Genomic DNA, 19,520 nt, shown 5'->3' with positions numbered 1-19,520 from the left:
GCCATCTCCATCAACGCTGCTATCTCCCATGAGGAGGGAGTAGTTCTCCATCGAGGCTCGGGGCTGTACCGGTAGCTATGTGGTTAATCTCTCTCCTATGTGCTTCAATACAATAATCTCATGAGCTGCCTTACATGATTGAGATTCATATGATGATGCTTGTAATCTAGATGTCATTGTGCTAGTCAAGTGGGTTTTACTTATGTGATCTCCGGAGACTCCTTGTCCCACGTGTGTAAAGGTGACATGTGTGCACCGTGTGGGTCTCTTAGGCTATATTTCACGAATACTTATTCACCGTTATGAATGGCATAGTGAAGTGCTTATTTATATCTCTTTATGATTGCAATGTGTTTTGTATCACAATTTATCTGTGTGCTACTCTAGTGATGTTATTAAAGTAGTTTATTCCTCCTGCATGGTGTAATGGTGACAGTGTGTGCATCGTGTAGTACTTGGCGTAGGCTATGATTGTGATCTCTTGTAGATTATGAAGTTAACTATTTCTATGATAGTGTTGATGTGATCTATTCCTCCCTTCGTAGTGTGAAGGTGACAGTGTGCATGCTATGTTAGTACTTGGTTTGGTTATGTTGATCTGTCATGCACTCTAAGGTTATTTAAATATGAACATTGAATATTGTGGAGCTTGTTAACTCCGGCATTGAGGGTTCGTGTAATCCTACACGATTAGTGGTGTTCATCATCCAACAAGAGGGTGTAGAGTCTAGCATCTATCTATTTATTCTGTTATGTGATCAATGTTGAGAGTGTCCACTAGTGAAAGTATGATCCCTAGGCCTTGTTCCTAAATATCGCTATCGCTGCTTGTTTATTGTTTTATCGCATCTTTATTTCCTGCAATATTAATACCATCAATCGCACGCCTGACAAGAACTTTTTCAGGCGCCGTTACTACTGCTCATATTCATTCATACCACTTGTATTTCACTATCTCTTCGCCGAACTAGTGCACCTATTAGGTGTGTTGGGGACACAAGAGACTTCTTGCTTTGTGGTTGCGGGGTTGCATGAGAGGGATATCTTTGACCTCTTCCTCCCTGAGTTCGATAAACCTTGGGTGATCCACTTAAGGGAAACTTGCTGCTGTTCTACAAACCTCTGCTCTTGGAGGCCCAACACTGTCTACAAGAATAGAAGCACCCGTAGACATCAACCATTAACGATGAGCCACCTGTGCCGCCACTTCCTCGGGTGGTTGTACACCTGAGTGGAGCTAACGTCTACACCACATCGATTAAACAAGGCCTTGCCACAACAGTCAGATGGACTTCCTTGAATCATTTGTCAGTTCTCACTCCGCTCTTGATCAAGTCGTACATCTTCTCCAAGATGAAGCTGGACATGAAGGGGAGCCATTTCATGGTCGCGTTCCCCTTCTGTGAGGATTTCATGGCCTTATCCGCGTCAGTGCGGTTCTTGCCATGGCTCCTCTTTGTGGAGGCCATCCTCCCGCCACCTCTGCCGCTACCTGAGCCACGAGATCAGCCACATGCCCATTGCCGACCGGCACAGGGGTGACCGACACCGTGGCATCATAGGGGATGTGAATCAACAACTTGCGACGTGATCGGAGACTCCCCAATGCAGAGAAGAGCTTGGCTAAAGGCATCACAGAAGGAGTCATACATAAATCGTAGTACAGATAATGTGAATGTACTTGGGAACAAAGACATGGCTAATGTGGCCAACACAAACCCTAGCAAGATCATGATAAACAACCCTATTTATATGACTAACCCTAGCAACAAGATCAAATCCTAGGCAAGATCTGACAACTCCTAACCAAGATCTAAGCATATAACCGAGCAACCGGGGTGAGGGAATCCTTACATTTATCGCCGGAGGTAAAGAAGTGATGCAGGAGGAAGAACATGAAGCCGAGACGCAGTCTCCCCACCGGAGATATGTGTGCCGCTTACCTGGTTGCTGACGGGAGGTGGAGCTCGAATTGGGGGGGGGGGAGTGGACTAGGGGTAGAAACATACGATGGGGCGCGCCGGGATGTGACAGAATCCTTCTCGGCCTCCTTTTCGCTTTTCGCCGATGAGCGCCCCAACTTGCACCATCTCCCTTCTTGTCCCCGCTGTGCAGCCGAAGATTTCCTTTTGCATCAGCTTCGTGCGAGATTTGGGAGGCTTGCTGAAAACGGCTGATTCGGACGTTGCTCTAGAACCTGGGCCGGGCCGTTTTAAAAAAGCGTGCGATGCAACAACACAAAGGATCCAGGAAACCAAACGGGCCTAAAACTTCGCCCCACATGCGAGCCAAACCGAGCCCAGGTACCAAACGGGCCCAAACTGCTCAATATCTTCGGCCTTTCTGGCCTTCGTAGTCCAGCCCAATTCGATTCCCCTGTTGGCTGACCGCTGCAGCTAAACCTGGTCCGCTTGAAAATTCCAAGCCGCCGGCGCCGGCCGCCTCCCCACTAGACACCTCCGCCCCGCCGTCCCAAGCTCCGCCGATCCCTCCTCGATGTCCTCGTCTCAGTCCCTCCTCCTCCTCCCTTCGCCCCTCTCCCCGCCTCCGCTCCGTCGCATCGGCGCCCCCGTCCCGCCCTACTCTCGCCCCACCGCCGCTCGCAACCTCCCGCGCCTCGCCGCGAAGCTCTGCCTTCCGCCACTCGCAACCTCCCCGTCCGGCGGATTCGGTGATGGCAGTTGCAGCGGTGGGGGTGGGGGTGATGCAGGAGGAGGAAGGGGGTGGTGGCAAGGGGGGAGAGGAGACCCTCCGGACGACCCCGGCGACGGGTGGCGGCGGTGGCTCCAGTCCCTCCACCCGGAGCTTTTCCTCCTCTTCCTGCTCCTCCAATCCGACGCCTTCGCTTCCATCCCATCCGCCCTCGCCGATGCCATCGGAGCAACCGGCGGGAGCGTCTGGGAGGTGAGGGGCAGCGCGCGTACGCTGCTCGTCCCGAACCCGACCGGGACCTCATACCTCGTCGATAAGCGGAAGCAAGAAGAGGAGACGGAAAAGGTGGGGGCTGGCCACGGCGAACTGACCGCCCTGCAGAGGCAACTTGAACGGTCATGGCGGCGGTGCACCGATTTCGCTCTCCAATTGCTGCTGCCTGATGGGTACCCGCACAGCGTGAGCAGCGACTACATGCAGTACTCGCTGTGGCGCGGCGTGCAAGGCGTTGCCAGCCAGATCAGCGGCGTGCTCTCCACGCAGGTACCGTGATTGCCTCTGCTAGCTATGCTCAAAAAATTCTCAGTCTGCCAGGTATATAATGTAGCATTTCTCTCGGGCGAACTGCGTTTCCGCAGGCGTTGCTGTATGCAGTCGGTTTGGGGAAAGGAGCGATACCGACTGCCGCCGCGGTGAATTGGGTGCTGAAGGATGGGCTTGGCTACTTGAGCAAGATACTCTTGTCGAAATTCGGGCGGCATTTCGATGTTAACCCAAAGGGATGGCGGCTGTTTGCAGATCTTCTGGAGAACGCAGCCTATGGGCTGGAGATTTTGACGCCGGTTTTTCCTCACCTGTTTGTTCCCATTGGTGCAGCCGCTGGAGCTGGCCGATCAGCAGCTGCTCTCATACAGGTCAGGACTGTTTCTTCTCTTAATGGTACGAGTGTTGGATCATCAGAATTCCGATGCTCCTAACCTGTGCATGCCTCCTATTTTCTTCGTACCATTCAATCTGGATCCAGTGTGCATAACTGTTCATCTGACTCAATGGATTTTACAATTTATATGACATATTAAGACTATGCAAATATCCCTTCAGGTCTTGGATGCACATATGAAGAAACACCTTACTTCACATGCTTTGAACAAACATTTCTTCTGACAGTTTTTAAACAATACTCCCTCCGTTTCTAGGTATAAGGTGTATAGTTTTTGGCACGCATATTAAAGAATGCAAGTTGAGAAAAAATTAAACCAGGTTTTGGTGGGATTACCCCTGAAAAATTGACGTGAGAAAATAGAGGAGTTTGCAAAAGATAAGGAAACACAATCAAAGCCCTAAGAAAAGTTGTCTAGACAAGTTGTGCAATGCAATAGACCTTATATTCTTGACTTTTTCTCATACACCTTATATCTAGAAATGGAGGGAGTATTAAATATTTCCCGCTAAACGATCAAGACTGCTTAAATATATCTCATGTCAAGCGCACAGTCGAATTGGCCGTGTATGTGCTTGGACCATTTATCTGTCCGGTTGAATTGAGTGCTTAAATAAACTTTACTGTTCCTATTCATATCTGTCTTCAACTTGGCGTTCCAAACAATTATGTTCTGTTTATAATAGTGCCTAAGTGCCTATGATTGGATTGTGGTGATGTATATGCATGGAGCGTTTATGTGTCCTGTCAAATTGGGTGCAATAAATAAGCATCACTGAGTGTTATATACTACTGTTCCAGTTCATATCTGTTCTCAAACTTGATATAACATGCTAGCTAGACACTGTATGCATAGTTCTTAATGACTTGAGGCAATTAATTTAGTTCTATAAGTTCTCCTTTGATAAACAGCTTCTACTATTTCTATGTGCAGGCTGCCACAAGAAGTTGTTTCTATGCTGGTTTTGCTGTCCAGAGAAACTTTGCTGAGGTGAATTATGTATCCCTATTTCTGAACAAATTTTGCTGAACATTTATTTTCAGTCTCCGGAACATGAGATTATCGTATTTTAGCTGAGATGCCTCACAGTGTCATGGGCATTGGCCCTCATACAGTTAATGTAGCACGGGATGCTCTTATCTCTTGTTTGTTTCACTTTTGATCTATTATGTTGACTAGAAAAGTATCTTTCAGAATTTGAGTTAGATTAATGATATCATCTCAAGTTGGTTGTTTACTTTGTCTAGATTGGATATGAGATAAATAATTTGAGTCATAGAGACAAGTGAAGTCATGCCAGTGGAAGCATCCACACTGTAACATATGAGTTGAAGAAAGAATAAAAAATAAAAAAATAGTTTATCTCTCACCAAGAGTCTTAGCCCTCGTCTAGTATCTAAGACTGCTTCAAGCCATGCAAGTCCTGGTCTATGATATTTAGTTTTTGCCCTCGCAACTAACACACACCTATGATGATACCTTAATATTTTTGTTTACTACATGTATGCATCTAAATTTTAGTAGATGTTATTCTCAATCATACAAGAAATATTTATGTACAAATCTATCTCAGATCTTGCTTACCTTTTATATTTGTCATCGAGGGAAAATATTGTACAGTGTGCATACAAATATTTCTGACTGTTTGGCTGTTAAGAGGTATCAACCCCACTTCACAGTGGCATCAGTATAGCTGTATAGCACTCCCTCCGATCTATATTAAGTGTTTGCTTATTTAGTACAAAGTTATACTAAATCAGCAACACTTAATATGGATCTGAGGGAGTAGTATTTTTCTTGTTGCTGCACTCTTAAGAGGAACTGCACGTATGACCTTTACCACTTAGGAGTTAGGATATTTAAAATTAGTCAATAAATCTTTCCTCACTCTGTATTTGCACTTGATTGACTGAAATGAATGGGTTATGTCGCAGGTCATTGCAAAGGGTGAAGCTCAGGGAATGGTTAGCAAGTTTGTTGGCATAATGCTTGGCATAGCTTTAGCTAACCAAATTGGCTCATCAGTACCATTAGCTCTTATTTCATTTGCTGGTGTTACTGTAGTTCACATGTATTGCAACCTTAAGTCTTATCAATCAATTCAGCTGAGGACGCTGAATCCTTACCGTGCAAGTAATTCTTATCATTCTCTGCTGCCGAACTACATTATGTCATCTTTATGTTTCATTGTCCTGAATCCTCACATGTCAACATCTTTTATATGACTAAAAGTTAAAATGCTTAGATAGATGGATCAGTACATTTTTGATGCATCAAAACGTCTGATTTCATTGAACCAGGCAAAAATTCACTTTTACTTTAGTGTTCACTAGGCTTTTGGCAAAATATGGAAATCTAATTTGGAACCAGGCAAAATCTACTTTTACTTTAGTGTTCACTAGGCTTTTGGCAAAATTTGGAAATCTAATTTGTATGCAAATCTGTCAACTTTAAGGTATGGTATTAAAGTGATTTTCATGTTGCTAGCATATCAGCTGCACTTAAATGTATAGCAGGATATAAACATTTCTCCAATGAGTCATGTTCATGGTCATATCCAGAAGGAACTGACCAAATACAATTATATTTGCTGGGATATTTTGTCTAAAAGATGTGCATAGAGCTGGGAAGTCCACTAATAGGTCTAGTGGAATTGCTTGTCTAGTAGCATGAGTTTATCACCCTCTTCTGAAAATATGGAATGTAATATATTAAGAATGGGGTTAAAGGCTAACAGCTTAATAATGTGTTATCCAATAGATGGTTGAATTAGAGCAAAACATGAAATATATTCTTATCTTCTTTGTATGTTAGAAATCTTTCATGAAAAAATGTTAATTTATTTGGGTAGTGTGCATCCAGTTTTGGATTAAAACGTACATTTCTGAATGTCGTACTCTGTGCCTTTGATGCATTCAATACAGAAATCTTACTGTCATAAAATCATACATGGCTTGTTACTAATGTTTTTCATAGATAACATTCTTTTCTTTTACTCCCATATTTGATGTTTACACTTCATGGCACATTGTGTTTTTTGGCTACTAATTAAATATTTGACAATCATACATGTATAGTTGTACATATTAGCTCAACCATGCTTATGTAGTGTTTTTCTTTGGCATCAACAGTGCTCAATGATGCCTTTAAATATTTACTGAATAATTCTTTTCCCTAGGTTTGGTATTTAGTGAATATTTATTAAGTGGACAAGTTCCTTCAGTCAAAGAGGTTAATGATGAGGAACCACTTTTTCCAAATTCGTCCGTGGGTGCTCAACTTAAGGTAAGCCAAAAATACCTTTTACTATCACAATACCGAACATTTTTGTATTCTGTCCAACTCTATAGTGCCTAGTTCTTAATGTTTTCCCTTTGTAAGATTTTATGTTGATTGAAAATTGTAAAGTGATTTCATTACACTTGCAAAGAATGTTTTCCTTCTTGATTTTATTTTGTGAACCTCACTATGTTTGGTTCCTTTGATTTGCTCACCAGCAAAGCGAGATTTTATCAGCAGAAGCAAAAGATGCTGCAGAAAGAATCTGTCGACGCTTACAGTTGGGTTCTAAGCTTAGCGAAATAATTGAGAACAAGGAAGACGCACATGCACTGGTTGATTTATACAAAGATGAACAATATCTTCTTACGGATTACAAGGGGAAATTTTGCGTGAGTTCATCTTGAAACAACTGTTTTCTAAATCTTGTTATTCTTGAAGTAATTAACATGTTAACTGCCATTTATAGGTTGTTCTTAAAGAGGGATCCTCCCCAGAAGATATGCTCAAATCTATATTCCACGTTAACTATCTGTACTGGTTGGAGAAATATATGGGTTTCAAACCATTCAATGTTGCCTCGGAGTGTAGACCAGGTGGACGGCTTGAAGCATCACTGGATTATGTTCAGAGGGAGTTCACACATGTCAAGCTTGATGGTTCAAACAGTGGCTGGGTGATGGATGGTTTGATTGCTAGACCGTCGCCTGTAAGAATACGCCTTGGAGATTCTCCTTGATAGGACTCCCCGACTTAGTTTTCCCACAGCTATGCTTATTAGAGTTGTACAGCACGCTCATTCTTTGGTCAGCTTAGGGACGATAGGTTATCTGAATGCCGTTTTAACTTTTTCATTGTATGAAGCAAGTGCATGAACTAGCAGTCTTTAATCGTTGAGTGACTGGAATAAGCTGCAACGTTCATCCTCTGGTTGTTATCATAATGTTGGACCTGGTTATATCTTCGATTTTGCATTGCCGAAGACCAGTTCATCAATAGTTAATTTTGAAGCTTGTAGTCTGCATACAAAAACAAGAGCACTCTTCTGGCAGTTATGGGGATCTACAGTTAATAGAGTGCCTACTGACTTTTTCATCCTGCGGAGTAAGTGTATAATTAGCAGTCGTTAATCTTTGAGTGGCTGGAATAAGCTGCAAAATTCATCCTCTGGTTGCTATTATAAGGCTGAAGCCTATCCTTGGTCTCGCTCTTCCCAAGACCAATTTTTATTGTTAATATATAGTTGACTATTGAAGTTTGTAGTGTCTGCTCGCAGAAAACATCTCTGGCAATTAGAGATCAATACAGTACTAACATAGGATCATTAGCAGGTGCGGATGTGCTGGAGGCAGATTACTTGCAGTTTGTGAAGAGAAGATCTGTCTAGAATTTGATATTTTGATCAAATATGTTATCTAGGGCGAGCAGAATGCCACAAATTTTCTGGACCATATTATTACTACAGTATTAAAATCATATCACCCCAGCTACATATAGTCGACCTGACCACATCTCACAACACAACAATGATAACATACCACACTTGCACTCTTGCATAATTTAAGATACAGAACCAGATCTCTTCTAACATATATTGCCAATCTGACACAAAGACACCTTCAGCCAAATCATCTCAGGGACTAGGCCCCGTTTGGACAGTGACATGTTTGAACTTTGCAGGCCAGCTCTCTCGTCACCATGAGAGCCACAGAAATCGTAGCTGAGACAACGCTCAGCCTGGCAGCTAGCCCCCTCGTCGTCATGCTAGGCGCAAATATGGACACCATTGCAAGAGCATAAGCGGTAACCAGGCTGAAAGACAGAAGGATTTGGCTTATAGGTTCCTTCCCTGGAGACAGGATCACGGTTTCAAGGCAGCCAGCAATTATGCAGAGAGAAAGTATGATCTGGTTTTTCACCTCATAGGCTGGCTGACCATATCCGCCGATTGACATGTTTCCTTTTCCTTTTCCTTTTTCCATTCCTACAATTTCTTGATTCAACAAATAAAGGAGCGAACTGATGGATTTGTTTATGGGTAGGAGCTTGAATGGATGGCGCATGAGTATTGAAGTGAAAAACTTATTATCCGAGTGCCAAGTGCCGAGACGGATTATAAGATGGTGGTAGAAATTATAAAGATGGTGTGATGCAACAATTCTAAAGGAAAATATGACGCTTGAAATATTAGGGGGCGCTATCCAGTGATGACCTTTTTCAGGACCATTTTGCCTTGGCCTGTAAACAGGAAACAGAAATCTGCATAAGATGAACGATCGGCTACAAGTACGAGAGCAGCAACAAACTGAACTTAAAAAAAGGAACTCTACTCCATGCAAAAGGGTTGCAAATAACTTGTATCCAGGAAAGGGGGGAAGAAGCTGACCGAAAACGCGGAGAAGTGATATGTTGCGGTGCTCGGAAGAAGTATTACTATTCTGTCTCATGGCCACAAGAATTCAACCAAGGAGACACGAATTATTAGAGAAATCCAGCTCTCCTGACAGGCTTGATCTGCTTGAGTTTGGCAACGAGACTCAAGCTGCTGCGTGTGCTAGCTACTCCGACAGGGTTGAACTGCTTGGGTTTGGCAACAAGACTCAAGCTGCTGTATCTGCTAGCTACTCTGACGACAAGCTTTATCTTCTTCGGTTTGGCAATGAGTATTTGCTAGTTGTCTTCGCGACTTTGTCCATAGCCCACGGGGCATTTGCTTATATAGGAACATGCACTGCAACTAGCCAGAAGGCCAGTCCTTGCATCCAAGCTCTTGCGACGACTTTCAAGTAATTTCCCCCAACCACTGGGAAGATGTTGCTCCAAAAAAAAAAAAAAAACACTGGGAAGATGACGCCGTAGGCCTTAAGTGTGCTTGTTGAATCGTTCATGGTCGATGGCCATATTTAATCTTCTGATAATCGAAAAATACAATTGTAATGTCATCTCGGTGACATTTCTAATATAAAAATACAACACTTTGCCATAAGGCAAAGACTTAGCTACTTGTGTTTCCTCTTAAAATATGTTGATTAGTGTCTGATAAATTAAATCATATAACTATCAAATACGTCCCGTTCTCCATGTCATCCTGCCGTGTCACACTATTGCCGGTCTGCCACCGTCCACGCCTTTTATAATGTATACTTTCAGGGAAATGTTGAGAAATGCATTAACGATCATATAGCTAGTGACTTCGCAGCCAGAAGAATGCCAACGTAAGTAAGGGCACTGTGTTTACTGACTCAGCATGGATTGTTTCAGCACATACGTCAGATTGAAGTGAACTTGTGAATTATCCAAATCGGCCGTTTCTTGGTCTTGAAGGCAACTGAATTACCTGTCCACGCCATGGCCAATAAGAATTTACTTTTCTTTTTGTACACAGGCAGAATGCATATTCAACCGGTGGGACTACAGTTTCTTGTACTGACAAAAGAATAGTAAAGTATGAATTACATGAATATGAGAATATTCAACACATGCCGTCGATGCCAATAATGTTTATTCAATGAAAAAACTGTATACCAAAAAAGGCGAGATTTTTATTGACCGAACGTGAATTTTTTTTTCATTTCCCTAGCGCAACACAACGTGAGCCGTTGGATTTCGTGAACCAACGGTGGTGGTGGTGGTGGGATGGCAACTTTTTTCCTTTAAGAAATTCTTTTGATGGGACGTGTAAAACTGCAACCAATGGCCGGGAGTAGTGCGATGCAAGTGGAGCAATATTAGGGTAGGTATCATCTACCCTCTCTAGTTGAAAAAAATGAACTAACATCATTTAAAAAAAGTTAGTTTAGTTTTTTCATTAAAGATAGAAACCCCGCTCGCGCGTGAACGCGAGCTTCTTAGCTCCGGCTCGCAACGCCATCTGAGCCATGCAATCTCCAATGGTGGCGATTTTTTCGAAGAATAGAAGCTGAAGTTGCCAAGGACTACATGGACTTCAAACGAGTAACTTGTGTTTTGCGTGGAGGTGCTCCGGAGCAAAAAAAAAACATATAATTTTCTAAAGATAGTAGTGGGTCGTTGGACGCAGATTTTTGTCTCTCAGGTGCATTAGAAACCCCTCTCAACAATAAAAAAAACTAAACATAATAAGAAAAAATGGCATAATTCATGTGTGTACAGAATTTGTCCATGTATGTGCATGCCAAGTTTGAATCGAATATTTAGAAGTATCTAACCTATAAAAAAATAACAAATAGTACTGTCCACAATATAAGAAGTATACGGATACTGAATGACCTGACGCATTTTAAATTAATTCCAGCGGCTGAGGTGACACAGAACTTCCTGTGTAGTTATTTTAAAACTCTGTTTCAAGTCCAACAACGCTCAATGCCAGAAATTATGAAGGAAAAGGGACCGTGTGTTAGAGCATCCCCACTCGTTGGCGCTCCCCACGCCCAAATCCGGTGAAATTTTCGTCCGGATTGGATGAAGATTTGGCGTGGGGAGCGCCGAAGTTCCAGCCGTCCCCCCGGCAGGAAACCCCCAACCTCGACCATTTGACATATTTCAAACAAATTCAACATAAAATTTAACAAGTTCGGCAAACAAGAGGACGAGAATTGCTGAAACAAATTCGGCGATAACGGTACAATGTTTAACAAGTGCTGAAACAAATGAAGCACACAATTTCACAATTTTTCAAACAAATTAAGACGAGACTAGTTGGCGTCGGCGTTGGCGTTGCCTCGGAGCCTCCATATGTGCTCCACCGGATCATCTTGCAGCAGGCTGGTGCATTGTAGAGTCTCGAATCTCCTGGCGCATAGCAATGAAGGCGGCCCATGATGGAGGCACCTGGTGATTAGGGCTGTGCAAGAGGACCTCTCTCTCATATGGTGCTTCTTGCTCGGTCGGAGGAACCGGATGCTTTCGCTCATCTTCAATAATCATGTTGTGTAGGCACACACAGCAGTTCATCACCTCCCACATCCGATCTTTGGACCAAGTCATAGCGGGAACCGGACGACGACAAATCTCTGCTGTAGGACACCAAATGCTCGCTCGACGTCTTTTCGGCAAGCTTCTTGTTTCTTGACAAACTCGCAAAGTTTGGGGGTGCTAGGATTGGAGATCGTCTTCACAAATGTTGCCCACTTTGGATAGATACCGTCTGCAAGGTAGTATCCTTTGTTGTAGTGCCGACCATTGATCACATAGTCCACCGGGGAGCATGACCCTCAACAAGCTTGGAAAAGACCGGGGAGCAGTTTAGGACGTTGATGTCATTGTTGGATCCAGGCATACCAAAGAAAGAGTGCCAAATCCAAAGATCATGGGTAGCCACTGCTTCAAGTATCACGGTGCAGCCTTTTTTGTGACCCTTGTACATTCCCTGCCACGCAAACGGACAGTTCTTCCATTGCCAATGCATGCGATCAATGCTTCCAAGCATCCCTGGAAAACCTCTAGCTTCATTTGTTGCAAGGATCCTCCGAGTGTCTTCGACGAGTGGGTGATCTCAAGTAATAGTCCCCGAACACCTGCTATGACGTCCCTGCAGAACCGGTAGAAACAATCAAGGGCGGTGGACTCCTCCATGCGAAGATAGTCATCTGCGGTATCACCGGGAGCTCCATACGCCGGCATCCTCATAGCCACTGTGCACTTCGCGGTGACGAAAATCCAACCAAACCAGTGCAATCCGCCTTGCATCTGAAGTAGGGATCAAAGTGGCGGATGGCATACACAATTTCCAGAAATAGCTTTCGCTCATCCCGAAACGACGCCGGAAAACACTCTCACCGTGCAATGGATTGTCGGCGAAGTAGTCGGCGTACAACATGCAGTAGCCCTCCATTCGCTGTCTCGGCTTGCACTTCCGGCGACCTCGTGCCGACCCACCACGCCGACGAGTTGCCGGTCCGCCGTACATGCTTGCCAAGCAACCAAGGATCATCATGTGCTCCTCGTCTTGGGCGGCTGCTGCCATCTCTTCTTGCATAAGCTCGACGAACATCTACTCCTCCTCTTCGTCCGAGTCCATGGCCGGCGAGGCAAATGGACGAACACCGACGGGCGTGGTCGAGGCAACCCGAGCCGCGAGCGACGACGAGCAAGCAGGCCGGAAAACGAGGCCGGCGGAAGAGCGGCCGGATAGACCGTCGTCCAAACACGGCGGAATATAGGCAGGTGGGGAAGGAGTGGCGGCGCAATGCGGGCAACAAGCCGGCGGGGTGGTGCCGGCGGCGAGAGAGATACGAGGGGTGGGGGAGATTTTGAGCGACGTGGCGGTGGGGTTCGTGCGTCGAGTCACCGACAGATCGGGCCCTCCCCGCTTTTCACTCGTTCGGAGTCCCCGAGCGCTCCGGGGGGCCGGGGATGGCGTGGGATCGCCGGATGGATTTAGGCCCAAATCCGGACGAAAACGAGGAACCGGGGGCGCGACTGGACCGAATTACGCCGTCCGGATGGAAAAAACGCTCGCCGGGGGCCTCGTCGGGGGGACGAGTGGAGATGCTCTTACTGCCGAAGCCTCGAGGGGAAACAATGAGACCGCCATGCCCTCTTTGTCCAAAGCCGCAGCAAGGATAGGTGCTCTCATTTTCTCTGCATACCGTTCTCTTCTTCTTCTTTTTTTTTTTTTTTTTTTTTTTGCGAAAAATACCGTTCTCTTCTTCACTGCAATGATGGTCTAGAATCTGAAGTATGCGCCCTAATGGAAGGAATATCTCTCGGTCCTCGGTCTGGAATGATCTGACTTGCCGATTACTGTTCAGACAGACTGCGCTTCGATACTGTCAGCATTGAACGATCCAGTAGGTAATAGATCGGGAACAAAATAGGGTTGCACATTGTCTAGTAGATCGGATGGCACTTCTGCTTGTTGGTTACGCCCAAATGCCTGACTGTGCTTCACAGCTTGTTTTAGCTGATTTTAACCCTATATCTGAGGAATAAAATCTCGATGATTCTCGAAAAAAAAGAAGTATACGCATACTATTCACAGCACAATATATATAGCAAAGTTATGTTTTCTCCTTTTGTGTAGATTACATATGGTGGCAATTTTTTCTTGAAAATTGCACGGGTAAGTACCAAGGTGACATATACGCGCGTGAATTATTTTAAAATTTTCTAAGACGTTTAAATAGGTTTAAAATAAATAAAATTAGGTGCGCGGGTACCTGGTTCTCCACCATATATTTTTTTGTGGGTCGGTGCCCTATATTTTTTTGTTGGTCGGTGCCCTATATTGATCCGCTTGCATGTATAGCCGCGAGCTCGAGTTCAGTCTAAACAAAAAGAAACTTCTCTACTCAACCCTGCGGCCCATAAAAACGTTTCACTAGGCTTTGCCTCCTAGGGCCTCTGCGGCTTGCGGTTGCGGCTGGGCCAACCTGCGGCAGACCTGCGAAAAACTGCCGCTAAACCTGAGCCCTACCCGAGGGGGTCTCCTATTCACTGAGCTGGTTGGTGGCAGCGAACCCACCGCACACCCCTCGGGCGTATATGGGCTCGGCCCATTAAGCTGATCGTCCGCACACCCCAGACGGGGGGTACTGGTCTGGCCCAGTAAGTTTTCTCTCCTTTCTTTCTTTTTTCTTCTGCTATTTCATTTATGTTTTGCTGAATATAAACAAAATTTGAATCTAAACTTTCTGAAAATTTGAACAAATTTAGAATCTGAACATTTCTGAATTTCAATATTTGCGCATTTGAATTTTTTTGAACAGATTTCAAATTTGAACGGTTTTCAGATTTAAACTGTTTTCAAATTTGAACATTTTTGAATTTAAACATTTTGTTTATATTTTCGCATTTGAAAATATTTTCAACATATTTCAAATTTGAACGGTTTTCAAATTTGAACAATTTTGAATTTAAACATTTTCTTTATTTGAACAATTTTTAAAAATTAAAATTTTCAAATCTGAAAAATATAAACAAAACCAAAAACAGAAAATAGAAAAGAAAACCAGAAAAAAAAGAAAAGGAAAAACGAACTACTACAGCTCCTGCCTAGCCACCGCGACCGCGCCGCCCCAGCTGACTGCGCGCCCGCCTACGCAGCGCCTCCGTCCCGTACGGCGGCCGTGCTCTGGCCCTCGGATTCGACCGTCGGCCTGTTGAGCTTGCGGGATCTTCGAGCAGCTTGCTACCAACAGGTGATTCCCCAAAGATTACCTAGGCCCCGATCCCATGAAGCAGTGTCTCCAATTCGGCCATTTTCTTTCCTATACAGCTTCAGTTAAAGGCATTGGCGGACGCAGCGGAGGGGCCGTGGCCCACCCAGAATTCGTGAAAAAAAATTGGTACTCCATCCAAAAAGGCCCAATTAGCCCCCGTCATCACGCCCTCACGGCTCAGCGATTCGCCGATTCCCCGCGACCCTGCTGCGGCGCCGCCCCGCCGCCTCAAGTCCGTCCGTGTCCCCGCGACCCCGGCGCACGCCCGCGGCCCGCCCTCGTCGCTCTCTGCGCCTCACCGGCTCACCGCGTCTGCGGCTCTGCGCCCCGCCGCCCTGGTCCCCGGCTCCCCAGCTCGCCGGCTCTGCCGCCGCTCTTCCCGCCGGCCGCCTCTCGCCCCTGGACCCCTGCTCTCGAGCTCTTCCACGCCGACGAGCACACAGCCGTGAGCCCCTATTCTCTCTTCTCTCTGTAGACTGTAGCGTGTATCTGTTAAGTGTTAATTGCTAAAGATGGAGGTCCCGGAGGAGATGCCTCTGTTAAAGATGGTTTTAGAAATTGGAAACACCTGAATTATTTAAAAAGCATGTTGTTTATGATTTAGTTTACATGATTCTCAATTTTTTTTTTCGAGAACTATTTGTATTGTAATTGTGCACATTTGATATATGTATTGAACTTGACAATGAATTTGCCTTATGTATTGTTCATTACTTCATTAGGCAAAGGTTTTTCACATTTTAGGGGACGCAAAAAAATGTTTTTTGGGAGGTGTGCCCCCCCTCCAATTCTTTCATGCGTCCGCCACTCAGCCACTGGTTAAAGGGTTTCTTATCTATACAATTTTTTGAAGGTGCATGTTCTGGTAGGTTATAGGGTACTTTGTGGGATAGTTATAAGCAATGGTTTTTGGCTGTGGGTTTGCTCGAATGATGGCTCTGCAAATTTGTAATTTTTTTTCCAAGTTTCGCCCTCTGCATTGTCCACTGGTTCTGGTAGGTTATAAGCAATTTAGCACCTAGTGGTGACTGGTGATGGCGAGGACTTAGGAATTTGTGCTAAGTGTTCTGTGTTTATTAGAGCCTCGTCAAGGTGTCATTTGTATGTATTTGGATCGAAGATAGTTATTAGCTTTTGACATATTTGTGAGGTTGTATCATGGTTTTTGAGTCGCCGACTAATCGCCGAGTCGTCGCGGCGTGGCTGGGTCGCGCAGGCAACTTGACTCACGGAGCAAGTCGCGCCACGTCACTGGCTCAGCGGCGACTTCCTGCGACTATACAGCGGCTCAGGAGGAGAGGCTCGAGCCGCCACCGGATTTCAGAGAGAAAGGGAGAGAAAGTGCAGAGCTCAGGAGGTTGCAAGGCCGGCGGCGCTAGGAGGAAGGAGAGGGTTGCGCGGCGAGGCTGCGAGGCTGGCTGCCTCCGTCCGCTGCCGGTCGCCGCCGCTCCTCACTGGCGGTGCAGAGGCTGGCGGCGCTAGGAGGAGGCTCGAGCTGGGCGGCGCTAGGAGGAGGCAGAGGCTGGCCGTTCAGATTCTAGGTTTTAGTGACGGGGGGTAGGCTGGGAGCTGTTAGTTGGGCTGGGCTGGGCCTGGCAGGCCTGGGTGTGATAGATGACAGGCCTGGAGGCAGAGGCTGGCCGTTCAGACTCTGCTGTTACAAGTTTGATGTTACAAAGATGGAAAAAACCTGCTAGTACATGCTAGGCGACTTGGGGCGACTATAGAAGCCCTAGTCGCTGAGTCAAGTCACCGAGTCACGAGTCTCAGCCTCGGCGACTTGACTTGACTTGACTCGGTGACTCAAAATTCATGGGTTGTATTAGTATATTAGGAAAATTTATAAACACTGTGAACTCTTGAAATCGTCAAGGGTGATTTTCTAATTCTGTTACCTAAGTTGTATGTATGAAAATGGAGAATAAGGATGCTGATCCGATCTCTTACTTTTTCGTGTAAATTCGCATACCAACACTGGAAACTATAATGGTGCGCCCTTTTGATTGTATAGTGGCGCACCCTTTAGTCTTTACTTCCTTGGTTATGTCGAAGAGGTGTCTTAGTTTGAATTTTGATTGTTGTTCATCTGCTTAAAAATTCAGGCCACGATAAGGAGCGCAAGTTGTCTGTACAATGGTCCATTTCAAGAACAGGTACATGGTAATGGAGGTCTTCATCGACGTGAGCAGGGGAGAGGTTGACCCCGTCATCCTCACCCAGTTCAACATAACCAAAGTGATCAGAGACAGCATCCAGCTCAACTTTGGGGAGTGTGGCCTAGCTGCATCTCTTGGATCATTGCAAGGTGCTAATAGCTTCTAAGGAAACCTTAAAATCCTCTTGGCAGCATCATATATGTCTGTGGCTACCCAGTTTAATTTATAGACTTAAGTTGTACTTCTGAGCGCTTGTCAATGGTCATCTGCAGTGAAGTATGTAAACCCTCTGACAAAGCTTTGCGTAATCCGAGTGTCGCGTGAAGATCACCAGAAAGTGTGGGCTGCTATCACAATGGTTCGGAGCATTGGGAAGATCCCTGTGTCGTTCAACCTCTTGGATGTGAGCGGTGAGTGGATAATTGAAGATGGAACCACATCAGTTTTTTGTTTGTTTGTTTTGCTTGCAAATGGTTTGATGCACCGTAAGTCTTTCTTCATAGATCAATTCACTATCTGATGTCATTATGTTTATGATTGTGTTATGAATGTGACGTTCCCACCTTTCGTACCACTTTCACATTGCAAATTTAGCATCAGTTACCCTTGCATCAAACCGTTGTTGGCCCAAGACGTAGCACTTCCGGGTAACCGGGTTAATTCCTCGAACAAAGGAAGAAAGGAAGTGCAAGTGGGCTGCTGAATGCATGTCTACTCCATGGCAGCTTGAGCTGTTGGGCTCTTGGCGTGATAAAGCAACTCCTTTTTATGTCTGCTTCATACACTAACTTTTCAGTGCAAGGTGAAGTTCTAGTAGCAATCACAGCATCATTTTCTGATTTATTTGCATGTGTTTATGCTGTTCAGTTTTGTTAAAACCACTTCTCTCACCCAGACCCTAGGCTTAGTACCGACTCCAAGTATTTCGCTGCACAAACTTTGACCTGATCATGTTTCCCCATGTATAGTTTTGATGCTCATCCTCATATTGTTTGGCACTGCGATGCAATTATTCTAGTTATTTTGTTGCAATCCCTAATAGGAAGGAATGTTTGCAAGGCCAGTTGTGCCAGACCAGGGCTGACCATCAGTCTCCTTTCCAGGAACTATCAGGGCATGCAAGAAAGCTGCCTTGGAGTGCGAAGAGGCGAAGTTTGAGCAGTACAAGTTGTCTGCTGGTGATCGTATCACACCAGAGATTATTGAGTCCGTGAAGAGTTGCCTTGACAAGTTAAGAGGGTTAGATAGTTAGTGAATTAATGTTTGTTTAGTGCCATTAGTCTGAAAAGAAGTGTATTGAGTCAGTTGACACACTGTTTCTGGGTCAAATTGTCCAACGTGGTATCCATTCACGGATGTCTATCTGGAGAGAACTTTGGGAGAAAGTTTTGTTTCACGGATGTCTATCTGGAGAGAACTTTGGGAGAAAGTTTTGTCTATGTGTAAGTTAACCATGCGCAGCTAATCATTGTTGAAGCAGCATCTTGTATGACGCAAAAATAATGATGCACTTGAGCCAACGTTTTCCTGTTTCTGGCTGATGCATTTATGCCAGTGTTTTCCAGTTTGTTGAATCTTATGTTCACGCTTTGAAAGACGAGCACATGCTACGTGATAATCCTATTGGTGAAAAAAATAAAGAAAAAAGGTTCGTGGTCCTCAAAGGAAGGAAAGACAGAATAAAACTAATGCACAAGTTCTGAACCAGTGAATAACACTAGACACGCAGGAGCAAAACAAATGTAACATGAACATTAATCCTAATACTATCTTGCATTGTTGTTGAAGTCCATTCTATTTGGTTTGCTATTGCTCCATGCCATCTGGTTTTTACGAGCTACGAGAAATACATTCTATGGCACACTTGATAAAGCACAAACAGATGCAACCACCCGGCGAGTACAGGTCTACTCATTTGCAGCTACCCATACACAATGCACACTGACAACAGCCCATGGATGAGAGATGGAGCATGTCATGACAGCCATGCCTAGCAACCAAAGGATGATGGGAAGGCCATTCGGTTCGTGCAAACGAAGAGACCCAAAGGTCTTACTGTCTGATTTCGCCAGGTTGGCGCTTGACTTAGCGATAGGCTAACTCTGTTGTGAGGTTTTACTGCACCAATGACAACTCTTCACTATCCCAATGCATCCAATTCCCATACACAGGCGGCAGCATACACAGTTTTTAATTTCATCCGCTGTTATGACTTATGAGCTACTACTGCAACTCTGCTAGCTGGTCTGAGATGTGGTGGTGAACCAACAACATGTACATATGAGGTGACATTCAGATAAAAGGCGGTACTGTTTAATTGTCGTCCCATCTATGGTCAGGTTGGATGTTTG

The 19,520-nt window shown here is 44.9% G+C and overlaps 2 protein-coding genes across 2 annotated transcripts; both read left to right on the top strand.

The window, feature by feature from the left end:
* Positions 1–2,496: 2,496 nt before the first annotated feature.
* On the top strand, positions 2,497–7,834 carry LOC124672271 (protein root UVB sensitive 1, chloroplastic-like). Its single transcript, XM_047208530.1, has 7 exons — positions 2,497–3,195; positions 3,291–3,566; positions 4,527–4,583; positions 5,528–5,726; positions 6,772–6,878; positions 7,091–7,264; positions 7,342–7,834. Exons 1-7 carry the CDS (start codon positions 2,497–2,499, stop codon positions 7,609–7,611), a joined length of 1,782 nt encoding a protein of 593 aa, XP_047064486.1. The 3' UTR covers positions 7,612–7,834.
* Positions 7,835–15,356: 7,522 nt separating this feature from the next.
* LOC124676708 (probable ribonuclease P/MRP protein subunit POP5) lies at positions 15,357–18,621 on the top strand. Its single transcript, XM_047212746.1, has 4 exons — positions 15,357–15,458; positions 17,116–17,318; positions 17,442–17,579; positions 18,273–18,621. The coding sequence occupies exons 2-4, from the start codon at positions 17,147–17,149 to the stop codon at positions 18,419–18,421; spliced, it is 459 nt and encodes a 152-aa protein (XP_047068702.1). The 5' UTR covers positions 15,357–15,458; positions 17,116–17,146; the 3' UTR covers positions 18,422–18,621.
* Positions 18,622–19,520: the final 899 nt, after the last annotated feature.

The sequence above is a fragment of the Lolium rigidum genome, chromosome 7 (genome assembly GCF_022539505.1).
Source record: "Lolium rigidum isolate FL_2022 chromosome 7, APGP_CSIRO_Lrig_0.1, whole genome shotgun sequence".
Classification (NCBI taxonomy): Eukaryota; Viridiplantae; Streptophyta; class Magnoliopsida; order Poales; family Poaceae; genus Lolium; species Lolium rigidum.
The sequence above is the reverse complement of the archived record's forward strand: the minus strand, read 5'-3'. Positions and strand labels throughout refer to the sequence as shown.